This window comes from Neofelis nebulosa, chromosome 15 (genome assembly GCF_028018385.1).
Source record: "Neofelis nebulosa isolate mNeoNeb1 chromosome 15, mNeoNeb1.pri, whole genome shotgun sequence".
In the NCBI taxonomy this organism is placed as follows: domain Eukaryota; kingdom Metazoa; phylum Chordata; class Mammalia; order Carnivora; family Felidae; genus Neofelis; species Neofelis nebulosa.
The window spans coordinates 66,465,694-66,491,414 of record NC_080796.1 but is presented as its reverse complement, the minus strand read 5'-3'; the positions used below and the strand labels follow the sequence as shown (position 1 = coordinate 66,491,414).

The following is a 25,721-nucleotide window of genomic DNA, read 5'->3' as shown; positions in this document are numbered from 1 at the left end:
TTTTGCTTCCCAAGCCCGGGGCGTTGCCAGTCCCCCCATTACCCGATCTGCCCTTGTAGCTCTTCGCCCCCCTTCGAAATAGACGGAGCACACCCCATGAAAGCGCCGGGCGCGTGTGCCCTGTCCCTCGGTCCGCCGGAGGTCGTCGGGGAAAGGGTTAACCGGGCAGCGGGGCGGGGGGAGGAGGGCCGGCCTCACACCTCTCCGGGAGACCTCGGGCGGCGGCGGCGGCGGCGGCGGCGGCGGGGCCCGGGAGGGGCGGAGGCTGGGGCTGGACGCCTCGCCGCCTCCGCCTCGGCGAATAGCAGCGCGCTGCCCGCCCGGATTGGAGCAGCAGCATCACGCTGACCTCCGCCTGGGCTGTAAACCGAGCCGGCCGCTGCGGGCAGAGGCAGGCTCTCGGCGCCTCCGGGAAAGGCAGCCCCACGGCCGAGCTCCGCGCGGCTCGCAGGGACCCGGGCAGCGCCCCAGCCGCGGCTGCGGGGAGCGGGGGAGCCCGACGCGGGCGCGGGCGGAGAGCGTGCGTCCGTCGGCAGCAGCGGGAGGAGGGGCGGCGCCAGCCATGGCCGGGGACAGCGAGCAGACCCTGCAGAACCACCAGCAGCCCAACGGCGGCGAGCCCTTCCTGATCGGCGTCAGCGGGGGCACGGCCAGCGGCAAGGTACGGGGGGTCGCGGCGCCGCGCTCCCGGGCCCGGGCCGGGCGGCGGCGCATGTGGCGCGGCCGCGGGCCGTGTCAGTTGCTGCAGCCACCGCGTGGCCCGCGCGCCTCCGCTCCTGGCCGCGCTCCAGCGCCCAGTGTCTCCCCCACCCCCGCCTCTGCGCGGACTGCGGGCGGGGATTCCGGTCATCGCGGTCCCCCGGGGTACGCCGGCCACGGGTCGCGGGGCTGGCGCGCGCCCGCTCGCTCTTTTTCTCCGCTGCGGTAACTCGTGGCCGGGCTCCTAGGGGGAACGGGCAGAGAAAGCGGATGCTTATTGTTTTGCGAGTCCGACGGTGGGGGCGGGGGGAGAGGGCTTCAAGCGGGGTCGCCGGGGAGCCCCCGACGCGCCCCCTCCCCCAAGCCCCGCCTGGGTGGGGGGTGGGGTGGGGGAACTCGCCCCGCGGCGCAGCGCGGGCCGCGGGGGCGGGGCGAGCCGGGAAGCCCGACCTGGAGGGCTGCGGGAACGCGCGAGGCGGCGTCCCGGGGAAGGGAGCTCGTGTCGGGCTGGGGACTGCGGGGGTTTCTTGGGGGGGAAACCCTGAGCGCCAGCTAGGTGCGGTGACATGGACCAAATGACAATACGGGCTTCCGTAGGGCTATGAGCAGAAACGTGGCCGGTTTCAATGAGAAAGTTGTTCTGGCTCCGTGCGTGCTCCTCGGTTGCAGGGGCTTTAGCGTCGTGGGTGCACGGAAAGGGGTCAGTCCTAGGGACGTCCGACCCCCCTCAGGAGCCCGTCTTTGTTTTATCAGCCAAGCAAGAAAAAACGAGGGAAATGCTTTTTTAGCTTTACCCCGGGCCTTTCCTGCAGGTGGAGAAGGGTGGGGACCTCGCAGATGTTTCTTTCTTCGCTCCCCTTTACTGCATTTAAGATGTGTGTACTTGTTTCCTCGGCGTTTAGCAAGCTCCCCATTGCATTGGGAGCATGGGCTCCTCCTGGCGAGCCTGCGAGCCGTGGGCTGTGCGCGCCGCGTTTGGCGAGGTGGGATGCTGCCTCCCAGGGCCGGGGAGAGCGGAGCGGGGAGGCTGGTTGGCGCCATGAGGAGCGAGCCACGAGGCTCTCGCGCCCCAGCCGACTCCTCCCGAGCCCCTCCTCCATTTTGGCTCCACGTTTTCCCCTCCGGGTCCCCGCGGGGGCCCAGACCCGGCAGCTGGCGCTGGGAAACTTCTTTATGGAGTTCATCTTGTCTCTCGCTCCCAGGGCGAGGAATCTGGCAGCTTTTAGGTCCCCAAAGTTGATGTGGCATTTGCCCCTCCCCGGCCGAATGCGTTTTCAGGCTGCTAAATGTTCTCTGCCAGCGCTGTTGCTGGTTCTTAGAAGCAAAGGTAGAGGCCAGCACTTTCAGGAAGGTTTCCCTGTTCTTTTAGGATTATTCTTGCCCCCCCCCCCTCTTTTGTGTAGCCTACGACTGTTGCATGGGGCCTTTTTGTTGTTGATGGCGGTATTCCCAGCGCTCCTTCCTATAGCACATGTCTGGCACGTAGCTCGCCCCAATCGTTAACCTGAGGTTCAGTCCTCCTGGGAGGAGGGAGACTTAAACTGGCAGATGAGTGTCGCATTTAGAAACCATGTCCTTGGTAATCATCTAAATGATATAGTCACTCCAGACATGGAAGCAGACCCTGTGCGGTGAAATAACTCCATTCTCCTTATTTTTGGGTTCATTGGTCATCACCTGGTCTCAGTTGATACTCCGTGTAAGTCGTGTTACTTCTGTAATGTGTCCAATGGGAACGAGTAGTGAGCCCTGCTCCTGGGGTTCTCATGGAGGAGGAAGATTATAGTAACTCTGAAGAAGGAGTCTTTTCAAAACCAGGTTCTTGTATTTCCTCTGAAAGGACAGGTCTAGAGAGAACAAGAAGTCACACTGGAAGGGAAAAAAAAGGAAACAGTGTAAAGCATATTGTACATTTTGGGCATTAATAAATACTGTGTCATTGTTTAAGAATATTATATCCTTGTTTTGTTATTTAAAGATTTTTTTAAACACCCATTTATTATTGAGAGACAAAAAGAGACAGAGCATGAGCAGGGGAGGGGCAGAGAGAGAGAGGGGGACACAGAACCCGAAGCAGGCTCCAGGCTCCGAGCTGTCAGCACAGAGCCCATGGGGCTCGAACTCACAAACCGCGAGATCATGACCTGAGTCGAAGTCGGATGCTTAACTTAACCACTGAGCCACCCAGGCACCCCTGTTATTTTAAAAAGCCCAAGGGAGGGGCGCCTGGGTGGCGCAGTCGGTTAAGCGTCCGACTTCAGCCAGGTCACGATCTTGCGGCCTGTGAGTTCGAGCCCCGCGTCGGGCTCTGGGCTGATGGCTCGGAGCCTGTTTCTGATCTGTGTCTCCCTCTCTCTCTGACCCTCCCCCGCTCATGCTCTGTCTCTCTCTGTCCCAAAAATAAATAAAAAACGTTGAAAAAAAAATTAAAAAAAATAAAAAATAAAAAATAAAAAGCCCAAGGGAGCACTGAACTTCTGTAATTCCATGTAGTAGTTCATTTGCTGTGATTATATCTTGATTCTCTTATTCCAGGCCTTAGTGCCTTTCCTGAAAGAAATTCAAAGTATTTTTTTTTTTTAATTTTTTTTTTCAACGTTTTTAATTTATTTTTGGGACAGAGAGAGACAGAGCATGAACGGGGGAGGGGCAGAGAGAGAGGGAGACACAGAATCGGAAACAGGCTCCAGGCTCCGAGCCATCAGCCCAGAGCCTGACGCGGGGCTTGAACTCACGGACCGCAAGATCGTGACCTGGCTGAAGTCGGACGCTCAACCGACTGCGCCACCCAGGCGCCCCAAAGTATTTTTTAGACGATGTGCAGCACCAACAGGCTGGACCCCCTTTGGAAGTCTGAAATCTGAAATCTGAACATAGTTGTGCACGAGGATCTGGAAGCAAGATTGGTCCTCCGCTTCCTCGGGTATTTATTATGTGTCTGTTAAAAGGATTTGGGCAAGGCAAAGGGTCTCAGAACATCATCAAAACTGACAGTTTAGAGCCAGGAGGAACCTCAGAGTCCAGTCCCTGGAGTCCAACACTTAGTCTCATCACTTCTAGAATAGAAAAATGTATCCATGTGATGTACTTAGCGGCGGACCCAGTTCTGGACTGATGCTGGTTGATCCCCGCTGTTGCCTTGTTAAGGAAGAATTGACTGAGGACGAAGAGTAAGACTAAGGTGGGGGGGGGGGGGAGGGTGGAAAACACATGTTTACAGCCTTCGCCTTGGAAAAGGGCTGTGGGGAAATGGCCTTGAACTGGTTTCAGACGTACTTGACCCAAAGGGAAATGGAAATGCAGATTGCTCTGTACTCTTGGCCCAGCCCTGTAGATCTTGGTTGTTCCCCCCTCCTGCACTCCTCCTTTATAAGAAAAATCAACTCCCTGTTCAGCTTCTCTTGAGGGCTCAGATTTGTCTCTGTTGTGGCCGCCCTAAGTACAAAAATTGCATCTCAGACTAAGTTATTTTGGTTGTACAAGGCAAAAAAAAAAAAAAAAAAAAGTGATTGCAGCTCCATCTATCACATTTTTTAGTTTGTTTTATAAATGACGACGAGGGGCGCCTGGGTGGCTTGGTCGGTTGAGCGTCCGACTTCGGCTCAGGTCATGATCTCACGGTCCATGAGTACGAGCCCCACGTCGGGCTCTGTGCTGACAGCTCAGAGCCTGGAGCCTGCTTCTGATTCTGTGTCTCCCTCTCTCTCTGACCCTCCCCCATTCATGCTCTGTCTCTCTCTGTCTCAAAAATAAATAAACGTTAAAAAAAAAATTAAAAAAAATAAATGACGACGAATTAGAACTTGCGAGTAAGCTTTGCCAGGCTGACATGGTGAGTCATTGTTAAAGACTCATGGTAAAATTGTGGTGGGTTGAGGAGGTTATTCTGACCTATGTTAACCAGATTCTCCTGCTTTCCTCCGAAAGGACAGGTCTAGGTGAGCAAGAAGTCACACAGGAAGAGGGGAAAAAAAAAAAAAAAGCCTCAACTTCTCTGCCCACATATATGTCCCTGACCGTAGATGCCGTTCTGTCTTTTTTCGGTGGTTTCTTCCTTGGCCAATTAAAGTCGCTTCTCAATGGCCGCCATCAGAGTGGGCTTCTTTGCCTATAGCTCTGATTATGTCCCTCTCCTTTTTGGAAATCGTGGACCACTCTCCGTTGCCCAGACTACTGGTCAAATATTTCAGCCTAGTGCAGATCCCCTAATGTGGTCCCAGACTGTCTCTTTTTCCCCTCTTCTCCCCCACCCACGTGCACAGACAGACACACGTACGGAACCTCTTTCACTTAAACTTTTGCTTAGGATCTTCTCTGGAATGGCCTCCAGTCCTTTTAAGCCTTCAGTTCTGTAAATAACTTCCTCCAGGGGACTTTGTTATTCATTTCCTTAATCAGAATTGTTTTTTTTTTTGTCTCCCGTGCTTCCATAGTCTTACCGACATTTTGCCTTGGCGCCTGGCTGTTTGTTGACTGCTTGTTGACTGCCTCCCCCACTGCACTAGAAGTTCTGTGAGAGTGTCTCGAGTATTTGGGCCTTCACGTCCCCGTCAGTGTTTGATACCGTGCTGCTGTTTGGTGTTAGGTGTTGATTGAGCCGCATTAGGCAGACCAAGACTTATAATTATCCTTTGTTATTTGATTCATAAGACTATTTGAATTAGGATTTGGAGCCACAGTTGAAACCACGTTTACCTCTGTGATGCATGTTGTAACGACCAAACTCTAAAAAAAGCCCCCTGAACCCTAATGCATTGGTATTGCTTAACCAGAGCCTAGCATTTGTTTAGTATGCACTAAATAAGTATTTGTTGAGTGAAGGTCATTTTGCAGAATACCGTATTAAGTGCTTCTTTTGTTGTTTGTTTGTTTTTGAGAGAGAGCACGTTCACGTAAGTGGGGGAAGGGGCAGAGAGAGAGGGGGACAGCAGAGGGCCCGATGTGGGGCTCGAACTCGCGAACGGTGAGATCATGACCTGAGCCGAGGTCAGACACGCCATGGATTGAGCCACCTAGCCGCCCCTGAATTAAGTGCTTTTGAGAAGTTGGGATGTGAGGACATGTGAGAGAAGGTCTATCAGTATTTTACAGTTGAATGTTGCTTAAACCACTTTTACGAAGCCAGATTCTCTTTTTCTTGTTTTGTTTTTTTAAGATTTTATTCGTTTCTTAAAGTAACGTCTACTCGGAACGCGGGGCTGAAACCTACAAGCCGAGGTCGAGTGCTGCACCGTTGGAGCCAGCCTGGTGCCCCGCCCCCGCCCAAGCCAGTTCATCTGTAAAGCATTCGATTCCCTCTCTCTTTGAAGTCAGGCAGGCGGCTTGTCTTCCCTGTTGATGCGTAACAATGGAAGACATGAGGTTAGGAGAGTTTTTGACTTGACTGACGGTGGCTAGTAAGGGATACAGCTTGGATCGGAGTCCGGATTTTCCCTTTCCTAGATCCATGTCTGTTCTGAGCTATCTTCATAAGCAGCAAGGAGGTTGGTCTGACTGTGTATGAGTAACACAGACCAAGAGGGCAAACGGCAGTGCCCTCAGAGGTCTGGGCTGTCACCTCCCCTTAGCTCGACCATGACTCATCTGCTTTTGGAGCATCTGGAACGTGCCGTGGGCCTGCATCCCCTTGATTCCATCACCCTGTTCCTGGACCCTTCAGCGGCCGTGTCCCTCCCGCCGGGCCGCTCACTCCGCACCCTCCTTCCGTTAGGTTCTCCCAGAATTCCGGGGACTGGGTTGGTCCCACTGGCTTTCTCAGAGCTGGCACTGTGTGCGTTCTGCCGCCCCAAACTGCTGCCGTGGCCATCAACGAACGCCTGGCGCAATGTGGCTCTGCTGGCCTCCTGCCCCTCTCCCCTTTGCTCTCTCTGCTGCAGCCGCACAGGCTGCACCCCACCCCTGGCTTTCCCTCTGCCCAAGAACGTTGTTGGTTGTGCCAGCGCCTAACACGGAGCCCGGTAGAGGAAAGGAGACCTAGCAGATCTTGAGGGCTCCTGTGTGTTCCTCTCGTGCCGCCTGCCCGTTGTCCCCAGCTGTGCCTGTGTGGTCAGCTGCCTTCCTTTTCCTTCCTTGCTTGAATGTCTTTGAAGTGTGGCTTCTGATGCACACTCTCTGTGGTCACCTGACTCCGGCTGGCTGGGTAGCCCTTGCTGAGATCTTTTGCCTGATGTCCTTGTTTCTTTGTTGGGTGTTGCTTTCACGAAGTTCTGTGCTGGGGACAGATTGTGTTGGGAAGTTTCCCTGTTGAGGACCTGGTCTTTGTTGCTGGTGGGGTCTGAGATGGTGCTCTTGGACTATTCAAGATCTCTGAGGTCTTTTAGGTGTGGGTCTCAGTGTTTTAAACCAGTGGAAAAGCTTGGAGGGGGTACCCTGTGTGTGTGTGTGTGTGTGTGTGTGTGTGTGCGTGCGTTCAGGTGTTTTCGTGTCCATTAAACCACTATTTAAACATTTATTTTATTTTATTCATTTATTTTTTATTTAATTTTTAGTTTTATTCTTTACTTTTTTTAACATTTTATTTATTTTTGAGACAGAGAGACAGAGTGCAAGCAGGGGAGGGGCAGAGAGAGAGGGAGACACAGAATCCGAAGCAGGCTCCAGGCTCCGAGCTGTCAGCACAGAGCCCAACACGGGGCTCAAACCCACAAACTGTGAGATCGTGACCTGAGCTGAAGTCAGATGGTTAACTGACCGGGCCACCCTGGCGCCCTATTTTTTTTTTTTTTAATTTTAATTAATATCATCAAATCACTTTTATCAGTAAGCCAGCTTACTAAAGCATTTGACCATCTCTTTTTCATGATGTATCATGTATATGTATATATGAATTACATGAACATAAGTCGAGTGCTTAACCGACTGAGCCACCCAGGCGCCCCAAAATGATGGTTTCTTTAAAGGTATAAAACCTTTTGATTTTACTAAGATATTTTTTATTTGTGACTAAAGAGTGTTTTATTTTTAAAAATCTTGTTTCACACGTGGTGACTCATGGATGTTGGATGATCATGGTGATATTAGTCTTGGTGACTACAAGGCTGAATGAAGGCTTGGTTCTAAGTTTAGTCTTTTGAATGCTGATTAAAAGACCATCCTATTTGAAAAAGTTATCTCCTTCAAAGATCCAAGAACAAGAAAGTCCCCGTTTGCAGTGTTTACCAAATCACAATAGTCCCCTCCCCCAAAACCCAAGGAGAAAATTTTCACCTTTGTGCATCAGCTGTTTTTGCAAACCAAGGTGCTTCATTAACTAGTTGAATTCAAACTCCACTGAAAATCCTTATCTGGAGTATTTTACAAGTTCTTACAAGTTTCTGTTTACAGGTGCACACATAGTTTTTGGCAACAGTGTTGCTTAACAGTGGAAACATTTTCAAATCTCTTTACCAGATAATTGGATCGTTTACTTTTAATAGATGTATTTCTTTGCCTTCAATCCTACATAAAACAACAAGTCAAAGTTTATTTTTGAAAGAGCAGGATTTCTAAATGAACAAGTAACTGCAAAGATCACATGAAAATAAGACAGGAGTGTCTAAAAGACCAGAGAAAAGGTGTAACAGCTGTCAGGTGTTGACAGAAAGTAACTAATCTGTGGGGCACTTGGGTGGCTCAGTGGCGATCCAGCCCTGTGTTGAGCTGCCAGCGAGGAGCCTGCTTGGGATTCATTCTCTCTCTGTCTCTCTCCCTCTCCCTTCCCCTCTGCCCATGTGCAGGCTCACTCTCTCCCTCTCTCTAAAAAAACAAAACCAAAAACAAAAACAAACCAAACTAATGGGTGTACAGGTCACATGCATGCAAGAGTTAAGCGAACATGAAAGTTCATACAGAGAAAGCCAAAGTAGTTACAATAAAGAAATTACCATCAATAGGCTACTTAACATAATAACCTGAAAAGTCTGAAGAATGCTAGAAAGCATTGAACCTTTGGGCCTCTCCTAAGCAGTAATTGGATTACGGGGGGGGGGGGGGGGGGCATTGGTTCTAAAGTGGACCACACATGCTTTGAGAATTTTGAATGATGATGGGAGACAGTAAGGCAAAAAAAAAAAAAAAAAAAAAAAAAAAAAAATCAGTTTGCTTTGTTACCTGGCTATTAAAAATGGTCTTTCCATAGTGTAAGAAAAAAAGTAGTTATTTCCGCATGGTTACAGCCTATGAAACTGCAGGAGAAGTGTCTAAAGTGTCTCTGAACCTCCCATACTTCCTGTAGTAACCTTGAGTACCCTGTGGAGCAGGTGGCCTGCAGTTTTATTCCTGCCCCATGTGGTCCCCCACCTCATAGAAGGTTCTGCCACATGCCCTTGGTGTGACTTGTAGAAACGGTATCGTAGGACTTGTATAAGACGCAGTAGAAGCATAAGAGTTTTATGTGTGCAGGCGAAGTAGGGTTGTGCTTCTTTAGTGCTTTAATCAGTGTGTGAGTATGCCATCTTGTCTGAAATTTTGGCCTTTCCCCACCTTAGCTGAAGGGCCATTCTGTCCTGTCTCAACACACACCCCCTGCCTGTCCTCTAGGAAGCCTCGGGTTCTCCAGGAATGCCTCCTTCCCCAACAGTGGAGGGTGAGCCCTGTCTGCCTTGTGCGGGTTGGTGGGTCTCAGGCTATAGAGAGAGAGCTTGTAGGATGCAATGCTAAGAGCCCTGACTTGTGATTTGGACTCTGGTCTTCAAACATGTTTGCATCCTTAACTGCTATGAGAAGCTTTGGAGAATTCTTTATCCCATTGCATCTATATATATATATATTTTTTTTTTAATTTTTTTAACGTTTATTTATTTTTGAGACAGGGAGAGACAGAGCATGAATGGGGGAGGGGCAGAGAGAGAGGGAGACACAGACCCGGAAGTAGGCTCCAGGCTCTGAGTCATCAGCCCAGAGCCCGACGCGGGGCTCGAACTCACGGACTGCAAGATCGTGACCTGAGCTGAAGTCGGATGCTTAACCGATGAAATCATATTTCAGTTCCACTTTTCCCACAAAATGTTAACTTAATTTCATCTATTTTTATTCTTGAAAATCTTTTATTGATCATTCTATTGTCTTTTTTAATGTTTATTTTTGACAGAGAGTGCACATGTGTGCATATGCACACGTGGGGGAGGGGCAGAGACAGACGGAAACACAGAATCGGAAGCAGGCTCCAGGCTCTGAGCCATCGGCACAGAGCCTGATGCGGGACTCGAACTCACAAGTGGTGAGATCATGACCTGAGCGGAAGTCGGACACTCAACCGACTGAGCCACCCAGGCGCCCCGATTATTCTATCATCCTTATGCAACAAAATGTATGTGTACATTGGAAGGTTTTTTTCTATTCTTAGAAGTCTCAGCATTAATTTCTTTCAGATTATGTTACTGTGGTTATTGTCCTAAGTTAATCAGAACAAGTAGATACCCACTTTGATACATGCTTAAACGAAAAAGGTAGAATTTTGTTGGAAAGCAACTTGATGGTTATAGCCTGTATCGGGGTGGGTTATTACTGTTCAAGGCTACAATAAGATTTTTCTCTTGTATAGATAGAAACTTTGAGAAGTGCTGTTGACATAACTAGATGGGAACGGAAAGGCTTTTGTTCTATCAAGGTCGCTCAGTTTTTACATTCCAAAGTATGTGTCAGAATCCAATGTATTTAAAAAAATTTTTTTATGTTTATTCATTTTTGACAGAGAGAGAGAAAGAGAGAGAGAGAGAGAGAGAGAGAGAGAGAGAGAGAGAATGAGTGGGGGAGGGGCAGAGAGAGAGGGAGACCCAAAATCTGAAACAGGCTCCATGCTCTGAGCTGTCAGCACAGAGCCCGACGTGGAGCTCGAACTCATGGATGGTGAGATCATGACCTGAGCTGAAGTCAGACGCTCAGCCAACTGAGCCACCCAGGCGCCCCAGAATCCGGTGTAGTTTTATGAGTCAACCAGCTTGCCACTCACCTCCTTTAATTTTGTCAAAGACAGAAAACTGGAGACCTTCAGACTTGTAAAAGGATTTGTTACCCAATCATCAGACCATTCATTTTTCGGTATCGGCACTCGCATTTCATGTTGCCTCTTTGTATGGCCACTGATTTAGGGATTGTGGGTTCCAGCCCAGCTTTGCCAGTTGCTTACTGGGTATCTGGATTTTCATCTACAGGAAAGGCTCTCCTTTCATTCCTTCCTTAACATTTTTCAATTCTGTAGCTAGCCTCGAGTGTTCTTGAATTGTCCTCTCACAACTGGTCACACTTACCAAGTACTTCTCCCACCCACACCTGCATAATGTGGTTGGCATTTGTGACCTTCTGGGGTGGGGGGGAGTCCTGAGAAACGGGTATTCCTGCCACTTGCCAACATTCACTTCAACTGGGTATTAACTGGGTTTCCCGTAGATCCTGTGACCCTGTATCTTGCTCTCATAGATGTTGTTGCTTTTCCTAGCATCCCTCCCTCCCGGTACCTTCCTCTTCCTTACCTGGCTAACCCCTGCTCATCTTTCTGTAGGCGTCCTGTCATGGTCTTTCTTGGGAAGTCCTCTCAGGCATGATGGAGTGTCCCTCTTCTGTGTTGCTAAAGCATCAGTCATAGGATGTCCCCCATTCTGTGTTGCCCTTGCTCATGTAAGTCTGTCTTCCTCTCTCCACTGCTATCTCAGGGACTGTTTTTCCTCACTGTTGCCTGAGGCTCACACATGGGCTAAAACTAAAGCCAGTCTAGGTAGGTTCTCCGTACATATTTGTTGAATAGCCAAATATTAAGGGCCTCTTTTTCAAAATCCTTGACATTTTCACTTGGGATCTCAACAGGAATCTCAGTATGGCCAACATTTAACTCCCGATCTTCCCCTCACATGTGTTCAGCCGGCAGCTCTTCTGCATCTCAGCTGATGACAGCCCTCATCCTTGTGGTTGCTCTGACCTAAACCGTGGAGTCATTCTTGACCACCATCTAAACCGTGGAGTCATTCTTGACCACCATCTTTCATTTGCACCCAGTCCGTTAAGAAGTCTTGTTGGTTCTACCATTAAAGCGTGTCCTCAGTCTGCCCCTATTCACCTCCACCGCTTCCCTCCGGGTCCAAGCCACCAACATGTTGGGGTTGGGCCATGGCAGTAGTATCCTAGCTCCTCCCCCTGTCCTGCCTCTGGCCTTGTGCATTCCGTTCTCATGGCGGCCAGTGATCCCGTTCAAGTAGAAGGCTGGATAATAACTTCCCTGCTCTGCTTAGAACCCCGAAGTAGCTTCCCATTTTACTCGCAGTAGAAGCCACAGTCCTTGCAGAGACCCGCAAGTCCCCAAGATGGGCTCTGTTCTTTCTGCCAGGGTAGCACTTCCCTCAGACATCAGCGTGGTTAGCTCTCTCACCTCCTCATGGTCCCGTTGTTTAAAACTGCACACTGTAGGCACTCAGTTACAGAAAAACCTTGGTTGGCGAGCATAATTCGTTCCAGAAACGTGCTTGTCATCCAAAGCACTCATATATCAAGGCGAATTTCAAGAACCATTGGCTCAGGGGTGATCATGTGATGTTCGGCGTCACAAATGACAAGACATCACTTGTTTATCAAGTTAAAATTTGGTAGAAATGATTGCTTGCCTTGCAGAACACTCCCAAGCAAGTTATAATCCAAGGTTTTACTGTACTTTTTGGATAAATGGTTGAAGAATTCATTACTTGTTTGCTAGGTTGCCTCGTCTAATATTAGTTTTCAGCATTTAAACCTGGTTGCTTTGGCTTTTGCTGGGAGATGTGGATAGTTGTTCCTTGACTGTTCACATTTGTCCTTCCTTGTGAGGTCCCTTTACCTGGGTAGGATGATGATTGGTACCTTGTCCGTCACAGAGCTCAGTGTAGGGGTACATGCTAGATGGCTTAGGTGCCTGTTTACGGGTGCATTTTTATTTATTGTTTTAAACTTTATTTTGAGAGACAGAGAGTGGGGGAGAGGGACGGAGGGAGAGAGAGAATCCCAAGCTGGCTGCACGTTATCAGCGCAGAGCAGGACGTGGGGCTCGAACCCACAAACTGTGAGATCGTGACCTGAGCTGAAACCAAGAGTTGGATGCTAAATCAGCTGAGCCGCCCAGGGGCCTGATTTTGAATTTTTTTTTGTTTGTTTGTTTAAAGTTTATTTATTCACTTTGAGATAGAGTGGGGGAGGTGCAGAGAGAGACTCTCAAGCTGGCTCTGCACCAGTGACGTGGAGCAGACCTGGGGCTCGAAGGGGCTCGAACTCCCGAACCACGAGATCCTGATCTGAACCGAAGCCAATAGTCAAGACTCTTAAGCAACTGAGCCACCGAGGCGGCCTCAATGGTGCATTTTTAAAAACAATCAAATCAGCTGGAGGGTAACCTTCACATCTTGTCAGATTCTTATTAGGAATGACACCTTATTTTGTTTGAGTCGATGCTTGTGGATCTTAGGGGGAGACTGAGCCATCGTCTTCGGAGAAAAGCTTTGGGCAGCCTGCGTTAGTCTGAATAACCGGCCTTTTGTAGCTTGGATTGGAGCCAGGAAAGTGCTGAGCAGAGCTTTGGGTGAGGGCATGGCAGCCCTTTGGCTTCTGAGTTTAGTGTGGCTTGTAGGGAACCCGATGCATCCTTGTCGAGATGTAGAGTTGACACGACACAGCCGCCTTCCAAAGCTGTCATCCCTTTGGGATTATGGATGTTCTTTCATCAACACAGATGCTATATAATTATATGTATTATAAACTTTAGTTTCTGCTGTACAACAGCAGTGTTAAGATCTGAGATGCTTATAGATACTTTTTTAATGTTTTAAGTTTACTTATTTCTTTGAGAGAGAGAACGACAGAACCAGTGGGGGAGGGGCAGAGAGAGAGAGAGAGAGAGAGAGAGAGAGAGAGAGAGAGGGTGGGACAAGGATCCAAAGCGGGCTCTGTGCTGACAGCAGGGAGCCCGACGTGGGGCTCGAACTTAAGAGCTGTGAGATTGTGACCTGAGCTAAAGTCACATGCTTAACTGGCTGAGCCACCCAGGTGCCCCATGAGATGCCTGTATTTAAAACGTTTTCCTTTTTTGATAAAAGAACCACAAACCCTGTAGCCTGGGCTAGTTATGGTCTTTACTGCTGAGGCAAATTCATGATAGGATTGGTAATAAGTAGTTCTGAGCAGGAATAGAACTCAGAACCCAGGGCATATATCCAGAGGGCTAGGGGTGGCCCTGCCTCGTTTGTGTGGCTCGTGGGTTGGCATCTCTGACGACAGGTGCCTAGGAATCAGTGGACATTTATTGAAGCAGCTATGGAATGACTGTCCTTTGTCTTTGTGGGGGTTTCTGAGGTATTTCTTTCTTTTTTTTTCTTAAGGTTTATTTTTGAGAGAGAGAGAGAGAGAGAGAGAGAGAGCGAGCAAACAGGGGAGGGGCAGAGAGAGAGGGAACCACAGAATCCGAAGCAGGCTCCAGGCTCCGAGCTGTCAGCACACAGCCCAACGTGGAGCCCGAACTCATGAGCCTTGGTGATGACCTGAGCCGAAGTTGGAGGCTTAACTGACTGAGCCACCCAGGTGTCCCTAGGGTGTGTTTCTGTTGTGTGGCATATTGGTCGTCTGAGAAACTTTCTCCGTGAGTTGAATTTGGTGAGGAGATTGGCCAAGGGCCCTGCTGTTTAGGGTGAGGCATATCTCCTGAGGACCTGTTGATTTTTCTACTGAGGCAAAACATACTATTTTGACTAGTCAGTGGCTTTATTTTTCTCCGCTTCCTTGGTAGAGAGGGTAAATATTTGAAAACAGAATGAACAGAATAGTATTTGACACATAGTATTGAACACTGAGAGGCGGTGAATACTCTTGAATACTCTCAGTGAATACTCTCTTTAAGCAAGAGAGGCAGTGAATACTCTTCTGGAAGAAAAGGCAAGCAGGGGGTGCTCTCCTTGGCTGACTTTGAAGGACACAGAGCTGAGTGCACGCGGGATTGGCCCTTTGGTCTCTAGAAGCTATGATCAGGAGAGGTCATGCTTGAGGTGGAAAAGCTTGCATTTCTGGACATTTCTGGACGTGTCCTCTAAGAAGACCTAAAATCCCAGGCCTGCCCTGAGGGTCTTAGTGGGGATTAAAGTCTTTATGGTTGATAGACTCGAGGCTTTATGAAGTCTCTTCTTCAAGCAAGGATTGGAGCGCCGCTCCCTGGTTTCTTCTGGAAAATGCTTTCCCGCTGCAAGGCCAGACAGCTTCGTGGGGTGCAACAGACACAGCCATGCTTGCGTTAACATCCCAGCTCGACTACTCCTCATCTGTGTCTTCTGAACCCGTTTGTACATCTGGGAAGAGCAGGTAATGTCTGCTTTGGAGGATTGCTGGTAGGATGTGAGGAGAAAATGCACGCAGGGGGGGTTATCCGTGGTGGCGTTTCTGCAGCGGCTGGAACCCGTGGCTCGTGCCCTGTGCTGCTGTCTGCCCACTTCCAACCAGCCCAGCTTCCTGGACGTGTGAGCCCGATGTGTCCAGGTGTGGTGGCACGGATGGCGATGGGGCCAGTTTGATTTCCATTTACTGATGTGATGTGATTTGCTTCCCTGAGGATCAGGCCCCCCCAACGGGTCAGATGCTGGCCACTCCCTCCCGCAGGCCACCTTTCAGTCATCCTGTTCTCTCGTTGCCGCAGGCCTCAGTGGTCCTTTCCTGCCGTTGTCAAGTTGGACCTCTTCTTGAAAAGATTTGGGCGGACTTGTCTCACAATGGGTGGTTACAGGGGAAGAAAAAGCAGCTTACTGACATTCCTTTTAAAAACCCTTCTAGGGGCGCCTGGGTGGCTCAGTCGGTTAAGCGTCCGACTTCAGCTCAGGTCACGATCTCGCGGTCCGCGAGTTTGAGCCCCGCGTCGGACTCTGGGCTGATGGCTCAGAGCCTGGAGCCTTCTTCCGATTCTGTGTCTCCCTCTCTCTCTGCCCCTCCCCCATTCATGCTGTGTCTCTCTCTGTCTCAAAAATAAATAAACGTTAAAAAAAATTAAAAAAAAAAAAAAGAAACCCTTCTAATTGGGACGCCTGGGTGGCCCCGTCGGTTAAGCGACCGACTCTTGGTTTCCGCTCAGGTCATGATCTCACGGTTTGTGAGTTTGAGCCCCGTGTCGGGTTCTGGAATGAGAGTGTGGAGCCTGCTTGGGATTCTCTCTTTCTGCCCCTCACCCACTCATGCTCTCTCTCTCTCTCTCTCTCAAAATAAATTAATAAACTTAAGGAAAAAAACCCCTTCTATTTAAAAATAGAACCCGTGGGGGGCCTCTGGGTGGCTCAGTCGGTTAAGCATCTGACTTCGGCTCAGGTCATGAGCTCACGGTTCGTGAGTTCGAGCCCCGCGTCGGGCTCTGTGCTGACAGCTCGGAGCCTGGAGCCTGCTTCGGACTCTGTGTCTCCCTCTCTCTCTGCCCCTCCCCTGCTCACGCTCTGCCTCCCTCTCAAAAGTAAACATTAAGAAAAAGTAACAACAACAAAAAAAGAAGAACCCGTGGGAAAGTGTACACGTTTTGTATGGCTCAGTGGACCCACCTGTGGAGATCCTCACCGAGTCAAGGGGCAGCGTATGACCAGCACATGGTCATCTTCCCTACCTCTTCCGTCAGCGATTTGATGACTTTAGTAGAGACAAGGCATGTTGTATAGCTGGCGGGTTACCAAGACTCGTGTGGCTCTGGGAACTTGGTCTTGCATAGAAGATACGTCGTCAAAAACATTTCAGCCCTCGTGTGTCTAGCAAAATCCTACCGCTCCTCAGATCCAGATCACAACTGTCTCCCAAAGCGTGTACCCTTGTCTAGCCCCGAGAGAGCAGGTCACGTCTTCCGTTCATTTCCTTCATCCAGCAAATGCTCGCTGGTTCCTTACAAAGTGCCAGGCACTCCGGCAGGTGCTGGGAACGTAGGAGTGCGTTAGAAAAAGCCCTTGACCTCACGGAGCTGACGCGTCTAGGTCTGACTCATGTCTGCTAGCCCAGTGCCTCTCATAGTCCGTTAATAAATGCCTGCCAGACCAAACGAAATTTCCTTTTCTTTCCTTTTTTTTTTAATATGAAATTTATTGTCAAATTGGTTTCCATACAACACCCAGTGCTCATCCCAACAGGTGCCCTCCTCCATGCCCATCACCCACTCTCCTCTCCCTCCCACCCCCCATCAACCCTCAGTTTGTTCTCAGTTTTTAAGAGTCTCTTATGCTTTGGCTCTCTCCCACTCTAACCTCTTTTTTTTTTTTTTTTCCTTCCCCTCCCCCATGGGTTTCTGTTAAGTTTCTCAGGATCCACATAAGAGTGAAACCATATGGTATCTGTCTTTCTCTGTATGGCTTATTTCACTTAGCATCACAATCTCCAGTTCCATCCACGTTGCTACAAAGGGCCATATTTCGTTCTTTCTCATTGCCATGTAGTACTCCATTGTGTATATAAACCACAATATCTTTTCCATTCATCAGTTGATGGACATTTAGGCTCCTTCCATAATTTGGCTACTGTTTAAAGTGCTGCTATAAACATTGGGGTACAAGTGCCCCTCTGCACCAGCACTCCTGCATCCCTTGGGTAAATTCCTAGCAGTGCTATTGCTGGATATAGGGTAGATCTCTTTAATTTTTTGAGGAACCTCCACACTGTTTTCCAGAGCGGCTGCACCAGTTTGCATTCCCATCCTTTACTTTCTTGTAGCATTCACGCTCCTCTATCGTGGTCGGCTGGCGGATCTGCGATTTCTAGATTCCAGGACCCTGGAACGCAGGCCGTCCACCTTTGCATCCTTAGCCTTGTGCAGAGAAAGGACTTCATGCTGATTATTGAAGGCGTGACAAGTGGCATGTAAGTGGGGGGGGGGGGGGTCAGTAAATGCTGTCAGAGGTCAAAAGGAGTTGGAACGTGTTAATGGGCTAGGGTTAAGCTCTTGCCAAAGTCACCCGTAGTCCCCAAGTCCTCTTAAAGCTACTGATCCTTTATCTTGCTTTTCTGTAACATTTGACAAGGACCATGTCTTCCAGGGAACCTCGTTTCACTGCCCTTGGCTGGCTTCCCACCTCTCTCGCTATTCTTTCTCAGCCAACTGCCTGGGTTCCTTTCTACCCGTGAATGCGTCCTGCCTCAGGACCCCCTGCTTGGACCCGTGGTCCTCGCCCTCTCTGTCTCTGTATCCTCTGTTTGGCAGTGACTCCCAGCTTATTTCCTGTCCCGAGTCCTTTCCTGGGCTCCTTCCCCATTCATTCAGCGGTAAGAGGCGACCTTACCTGGTGCCATCCACAGACCTGCACTTCTGTGTTTTCTGTGCACACGAAGGCACGGGACAGAAACCCCGCGTCAGCTCTGCCACAGTCCAGGTAGCGCTCCTGTGTCCTCAGTCATCCAGCCGGGCCCCCCGGAGGGTCCGATCAGTTCTACTTTGTCCTGAAATTACCTTCTCCTCCCTGCATCCATCATTTCTTGCCTGGATCACTCTCCAGTGGCCGGTTTCCCAGCTGCCAATCTGGACCTTTTCCAAAACATTCTCCACATTGCTGTTGGAGCAATCTTTTGGGGGGAAAAATGCGGCTGTGATCAAGTCTGTCACTCCCCTAACATTCTTTGGTGGTTCTCCTTTCACCTTCAGGCTTGTCGTCAGCACTGCCTCCCCCCGGAGCCGGCCAGCGTAGTCTCTCCAGCCTTCCTTCCTGCCGCCCTCCATATGCCATCCTGTCCCTTCCCAAACTCATTGTCTGCTCCTTCCTGTTCCCGGATCTCAGAGTGCTCACTTCCATTCCTCTGGACGTGTTGCTGCTTCTGCTCCCCATGTTGTCACCTCCTCTTTTGTCTGGTCACTTCAAAGCCCGAGGAAGTGTCTGTCAGTCCCCTGCAGTCTGAACTGAGGCTTCTGTCCTATGTTTTCCTCCCTCCAGCACCCCGTGTTGCTGTGCACTGCCTGTCTTTCCAGTAGATTGTGGGTTTAAAAGCAGCGACTTCTCTCTGTACCCAGGGTGCTTAGAATATCACAGGTGCCGGGGCACCGGGGTGGCTCAGCCGGTTGAGCGTCCACCTCTTGACTTCGGCTCAGGTCATGATCTCATGGTTCGTGAGCTCAAGCCCCAAATCAGGCTCTGTGCCGACAGTGCAGAGCCTGCTTGGGATTCTCTCTCTCTCTCTCTCTCTCTCTCTCTCTCTCTCTCTCTCTTTCTCTCCCCCCCCCCCCCCCCCGGCCCTTCTCCCACTCATGCTCTTTCCCTCTCAAAATAAAAATACTTTAAAAAAAAAGAAGAAAATCATAGGTGCTCAAAGATACTGGAGGGAGTGTAAAGGAGGTATTTTTCTTGCCACGAGTGTGGGATTGGGTTACGTATGGGGTTCATCTGGCTTATTTATTTATTAACATTTATTTATTTTTGAGAGACTGAGGCACAGCGTGAGCACGGGAGGGGCAGAGAGAGAGGGAGACACAGAACCGGAAGCAGCCTCCAGGCTCTGAGCCGTCAGCACAGAGCCCGACGCGGGGCTCGAACCCACAAACCGCGAAATGATGACCTGAGCTGAAGTCAGATGCTTAACCGACTGAGCCACCCGGGCGCCCTGTCATCTGGCTTCTTTGGTTTCTTTCATCTGAATTTGAGATCTGAAAAGTTAAGCTCACATGTATAGTTCCGGGCTGATAATGCTCCCCATCTTCATGGTGGTTGCTCTGCACAGAGCTGAACGTTAGGCTAGTGTTGGTGAGAAGTGTTCGTGCAGGAGGCACACTTGTTTACATTGGGAACGGTTTGCCCTCTGTCCTTCCTGCCCTGTGAGTTGGGCCCGGGGAGTGTGTAGGTGTGTGGATGGTGAAGGGGGTAGGCATGGCCGTAGGGATGGTAGACGGTCACTGTTGCTTTGGAACACAGGACTAGTGCAGAAAACTTTGACCTTCTGAGATTAAAAACTGTTAGGTCGTGTGCACGGTTCTTGTAAATTAAGTGTGGAAAAGCCAGCTTTAAATGGACCCTGCATTTATATCAACAACCGCATTGCTATTGAGCTCTTGGCAAATGTTTGAATTGAGGTGTTTTCAGGGGTGGCACAGATTTTTAATGTATTAAAAATAACTTTTATCATGCTTTACCATGGCTTCCCCCTTAATCCAGACGGATACATGCTCTTGCAAAACGCTGACATAATACTGGCGGAGCCCCTCTGCATTCCACTGCCTTATTTTATTTTCTTGTTATCATTTAATGCCATCATTATATGTATGTGTGTGTGTTTTAATGTTTATTTTTGAGAGAGTGAGACAGAGCATGAGCAGGGGAGGGGCAGAGAGAGAGAGGGAGACACAGAATCCAAAGCAGGCTCCAGGCTGAGAGCTGTCGGCACAGAGCCCGACGTGGGGCTTCAACCCATGAACCATGAGATCATGACCTGAGCAGAAATCGGATGCTTAACCGACTGAGCCACCCAGGCGCCCCTGTATGTGTGTCTATTATCCATTTCCTTTCAAAATCTGTCTACTACCAGTAGCTCATTTCCTGAGCTACTGTGCTAGGTGCCATGCTAAGCTCCTTTAATTTCTCAAGAGCCCCAACGTGTAAATTACTAGGATCATCCCCAGTGTCCAGGTGAGGAAATCGCAGCCTAGAGAAGCGAAGGAACTGTCCCAGATGCCGACAGTACTAAGCCGTGGGGCTGGAATTTAGACTCCAGCCACGTCGCTGGAGTCCGCCCTGCTCTACTGAGCGTGTGCATAAACTTGCGTCACTGATCCTTGCTACAACCTGCTTGTTTTCCCCAACCAAAAGCTCTTTCTTTTCAGTTACAGACATGCACGGATACATAGATGTAGTGCCTCTTACATAAATGTTGCTCCTTTGGGAAACATATTTTTCTTTTCTCCACGACTCCCTGGGGGCCATGTCCCTTGAGGTAGGACCTGACCTATTTTTTGTCTTAGCAGGGGAGGGGCAGAAGGAGAGAGAGAATCTTAAGCAGGCTTCATGCTCAGCGCCAAGCTCGTTGTGGAGCCCAACATGGGGCTTGATCCCACACGGCCAGGATCCTGACCAGAGCTGAAATCAAGCATCCGACACTCAACCAACTGAGCCACCCATCACCCCAGGGTGTGACATTATCTTAACTTTGCAACAATGAACAGGATCTGAAGTCCTGGTTTATATGAGCTAAATGTCAGTGTCCTTGAGCTCTGGGAAGTATGGCAGCCGCATCAGCAGGATCCTCAGGACAGGGATGCTCTTGCAGACGGCTGCTGCCATGTCTCCGCAGTCGCTTTTTACTGCTAGACATCATCCCCGTAAAGAAAGTTCGTGTCACTGAATTCCAAGCACACGCCTTATTTGGAGTTTAAGCACCCTGGTTACGGACTGGTCTTTTCCTGGTTCCCGTAATTGGGCTGATGAGAAAAAAGACTGATTAAATTTTGGGGCGATATTTTATAGTAATATTTGGAAGGTGGTGAAGTCTTGTCTTTCCTTCTCTTCCCCTCCAGTGGGGGCGCAGGGTTTTCCTGCAGGGCAGGGCTCCTTAGATAAGCCTGGGGTCCACGGATGGGCTTCAGAAGGGCCATCAATCTCTTGAAAATGTGTGCAGAATTTTGTCAAGAGTGCACATTTTGCTGGGACAGCATTCCATCCTGGAAGTGAGCGTGAGACATCAAAGAGCAGAGAGCCTTCTTTGATATAAATATTAACACACTCTCAGTCTCAGGCTGCAAGAGTCCTGGAAGCTGGTTTGACTGAGAGATTAGATATCTTTTTGTCCCGTCCCAGAGAGGGCAGTTTGGACTTTTCTTCATGAAGGCACAGGGGTTCTTGCTAATAGTGGACCTACGGGCTCAGCCTGTTACAGGGGGCACCTATTCAATTTAAATAGTCACCTTCTGGTGCAGCAACACCATTATGCTTGCTTTTGGCTCCATCTGAGCCTTCTGTCATGTACACTGGAAATTGTTCTCACCCTCATGGGTAATTGGCCGTACTTATTTCCTTTTGTTTGTCGTTGCTTATGTATTTGTTTGGGGGGTAGGGGTGGGGCAGAGACAGGGAGAGAGAGAATCCCAGGCAGGCTTCACACTGTCAGCAGGAGCCCGAGGCAGGGCTCAAACTCAAGGTGAGATCATGACCTGAGCTGAAGTCGGATTCTTAACTGAGCTACCCTGGCGCCCCTGGCCATTCTTATTTCCAAATGCTGCTGCTTACGTGCAAGTACGCGATTAAAAACCTAACCTGCGTATTATTACTTTGGTAGAAGTTTACCAAAGTATATAGTATAAAAAGAGAATATTGCCTCAGCTCTACCCTTGGGCAGGTCACTTGCTCCGTGCCTCATTTTCCTCATCTGTAAGATGGGTACAAAATAGTGCCTGCCTCTCAGAGGTCGTAAGGATTACGTGAAGTAGTACGGAGAAGGCAACTGAAATGGTGTCCGGTAAATGGGAAACAGCCAATAAGTGTTAGTTCTTATGAAGATGAAGGTGATGAGGACAGTTAGGACTATTACACCTGCTGTGAGGTCTGTAGCCAGAACCTGCAGGCCCCCTCCTTCATCCCAGCCCATTTTTTTCAGACACAGCCACTTTGTTTCTTTTTTTCTAATTTTTAAGTGTTTGATTGATTGATTGATTGATTGAGAGAGAGGGAGAGCCGGGGAGGGGCCGAGAGACAAGGAGAGAGAAATCTCAAGCAGGCTCTACACTGTCAGTGCAGAGCCCGATGTGGGGCTTGAACTCACAAAACTGTGCGATTATGATCTGAGCTGAAACCAAGAGTCAGATGCTTAACCCGCTGAGCCACGCAGGTGCCCCAGAGACAGCCACTTTAAGCTCTTTTGTTCTTTTCTACTTTTATTTGTCTCCATATTTCAAAAAATCACATTTATACGGTATTATTCTGATTTCCCCCTCTCAATATCGGCATTCCTTATTGACTTCCTATTGTAGATCATTAGGTTTTAACTGGCACTTTCCCCTTCCCCACATGTCTCTTCTTCTTTTATAATTGTATCAAGTTCAGTTAGAGTGACATTTAGTGTTTTACATTATTATCATATAAATGTCGTTCACAGCTGAGTCATGGAATCAAGTGTGGGATTGGTGGGCCTTATCAAACATTTGAACTGCAGTTCTGAATGGAAGAAAAATAGAATGGGGAATTGTTGATTTGCCTTTACTTATGAGTGAAGTTAAAGTTTGCCATGTGGCTGCTATCTTTTTAGGCTTATTTTGTGACCTGCCCATTTTTCTCCTTTGATGTTTGGTTTCACCTCATTCATTTGGATAACCATTCTAGAATCTTATAAAGAATTGACAGGAGTTAGCAGAACCCGGGTGGCTCAGTTGGTTGGGTGTTGACTTCAGCTCGGGTCATGATCTTGTGGTTTGTGGGTTCAAGCCCCGAGTTGGGCTCTGTGCTGACAGCTCAGCCTGGAGCCTGCTTCGGGTTCTGTGTCTCCCTCTCTCTCTGCCCCTCCCCTGCTCTCTCTCTCTCTCTCAAAAATAAATAAACATTAAAATAAATAAATAAATAAACATTAAAAAATATATCTTTTTAATTTTTAAGAAAAAAGAATTGGTAGGAGTTAAACTTCTAGAAGAAACGTTGCGGTTTAAATAGACGGGGAGTTTGGAGTAGAAATGGGTGGTCCTTGGGGCACCTGGTGGCTCAGTCTGTTGAGTGCCTGAGTCTGGATTTCCACTCAGGTCATGATCCCAGGGTGGTAGGATCAAGCCCCACATCAGGCTCCGCACTGAGTGTAAAGCCTGCTTGAGATTTTCTCTCCCCCGCCCAACCCCCTCCCTCCACTCATGTACCCTCTTTCTCTCTGTCTAAAATTTTAAAAATGCAAAAAAGAAATGCATGAGCCTTAGGTCCCGATACCAGCTGCCCCTCACGTCCTTACCCTTAGGCTGATGTCAGCTGAGGCTAGAAAGCCTTAGCTACACGGTGGGTCATAGGAAGGCGCAATGATGGGACTGTCTCGGCCGATATGGAACAAAATAAGCCCAGTGTGGGAAAAGGCAGGTGAATGCAGTTATGACAAGTAAGTCAGAATAATAGGGAAGGACAGAATCTTAAAAGTGCCCTCAGCAGAAGGGCTGGGCAGATTCTCACCGTTGGAATGTCAATATTGATTGACTTTTACTTGGTGTGGTTTGCCAGAGTGGGGGAGGGGCAGAGGAGAAGGAAAAAGAGAATTAAGGTTTGGCTGTTGTGTGTGTTTTACCCATGAACCCAGTGGAGGAGGTCGGGTGGCCTGCCCTGAGAGTCCCAAGGAGAGGCAAAGCCTTGTGTCTATGCAGTGCCTGGCAAAACGGTGGGTTTTGGCTCCGGGAGGAAGTGGGGGGCACCCGGAACCAAGCAGAGTTTCTCTCTGGAGCCACACTGCTGGCACTCACGTGGTAGTTAGTGCTGGAGTGAACGTGGTCTGGGACTTTCTGGCCGCGGAGATTTTGAGGAAAAGGGGCCTGGGCAGAGTGGTGGGGTGGGTGGTGCAGAAGTGAGAGGAGAAAGCCAATGCCTGGGGACTAATTGCATATAGTTTTAAACAAAGTGATAAGAGGAAAATGAGATTAACTTTGTGTAAAAATAGTTCCTTTTCCCGTCTTTGGCTCTAAAATTTTGTGTTGGGTGTTCTGTGGCCAGTTTATATAGGGCGGTGTTAGTGAGGGAATCTGGAATCTTTGCGAAGACTGGAAAAGCTAGTTTTAGACAGGAAGTGTCCTTTGGAATAAGTAGCAGAGTTTTTTTGTTGACTTCTTTCTTTCTTTCTTTCTTTCTTTCTTTCTTTCTTTCTTTCTTTCTTTCTTTCTTTCTTTCTTTCTTTCTTTCTTTCCTTCTTTCTTTCGAGTTTATTTATTTTGAGAGAGAGAGAGGGAAGGAGGGGCAGAGAGAGAGGGACAGAGGGAATCCCAAGCAGGCTCTGCACTCTCCGAGCAGAGGCCGATGTGGGGCTCGAACTCACAAACCCGTGAGATCATGACCTAAGCTGAAACCGAGAGTCGGACGCTTAAGCGACTGAGCCACCCAGGCGCCCCACGGAGAGTTTCCTTGTTCCAGGTACTTTTTCTTCCCTTTCTGTTCTTGGCGTGGTGTCTAAACCCCACACATTCATCCAGCCTCTGCCGGGTTTTGCTGAATAGCTGCCAGAGCCATCCACGTCTGCAGCTTGGTCATCTTCTGTATAAAGTAAGCGTGATTAACAAGCACCCATGACTCAGAGATATTGACTGGATTAGCAGGTAAGCAATGTGACGAGGGCGGCCCAGAAATGCCAGGAAGGGCAGGGAACCTGAGATCTCTCCCCGTCCCAGAACAGTTACGTGGTGTTTACCAGGCTTACGTCCGAGTGATGTCATGGAAGCTTTTCCTCCTTCCCTCCATGCCCTGTGTCTCCGTCTGGAGTATTTCACACCCGGGGACGAGCGAGTTACCTTCCTGGGAGCTCTTCTTTATCAGTACAGGAGCCCAAGGCTCTGGGTAAACGGGGCTTTGGGAATGTCTGTTTATGGGAGCGGTGGTATTTAGTTAACTTGAACATAGAGGTTTCATCTTTTATTTATTTATTTTTTTAATTTTTTTTTAATGTTTATTTATTTTTTGAGACAGAGAGAGACAGAGCATGAACGGGGGAGGGTCAGAGAGAGAGGGAGACACAGAATCTGAAACAGGCTCCAGGCTCCGAGCCGTCAGCCCAGAGCCCGACGCGGGGCTTGAACTCACGGATCGTGAGATCATGACCTGAGCCGAAGTCAGATGCTTACGTGACTGAGCCACCCAGGCATCCCCCAATGGAAGGGTTTCATAGGAAGGAGGGAAGGCAATGGAGTTATTAGCAAGACAAAAGAAAATATGGCTCCAGGCAAGGTCACCTTCTTTTAGGAGCAGGACTGGGGGGTCTTATTAGGTGGGTGACTTCAGCTTCCTTTGGGGGGTGGAGAGGGCCCATGAGACACGTTCCCTCATTGGCACTTACCAGAAAATTCCCGACTGCCAGGTTGAGATTCCATTTCTGGAGAAGGCTGCAACTGCGGTTAGGTTAGGCCTTCAGCATGGTTCGGTGGCTTGGCCTGGCCCAAGTGACACCGTTTTGGG

The 25,721-nt window shown here is 49.3% G+C and overlaps 1 protein-coding gene across 1 annotated transcript in view; it reads left to right on the top strand.

Moving 5' to 3' along the window:
* Nucleotides 1-282: 282 nt before the first annotated feature.
* Nucleotides 283-25,721, top strand: part of UCK2 (uridine-cytidine kinase 2) — a 76,109-nt gene continuing 50,670 nt past the window's right edge. The window contains exon 1 of the mRNA XM_058702154.1: nt 283-661. Coding sequence (XP_058558137.1) covers nt 563-661 — 99 coding nt within the window. The 5' untranslated portion in view covers nt 283-562. The remainder of the gene's footprint in view (nt 662-25,721) is intronic.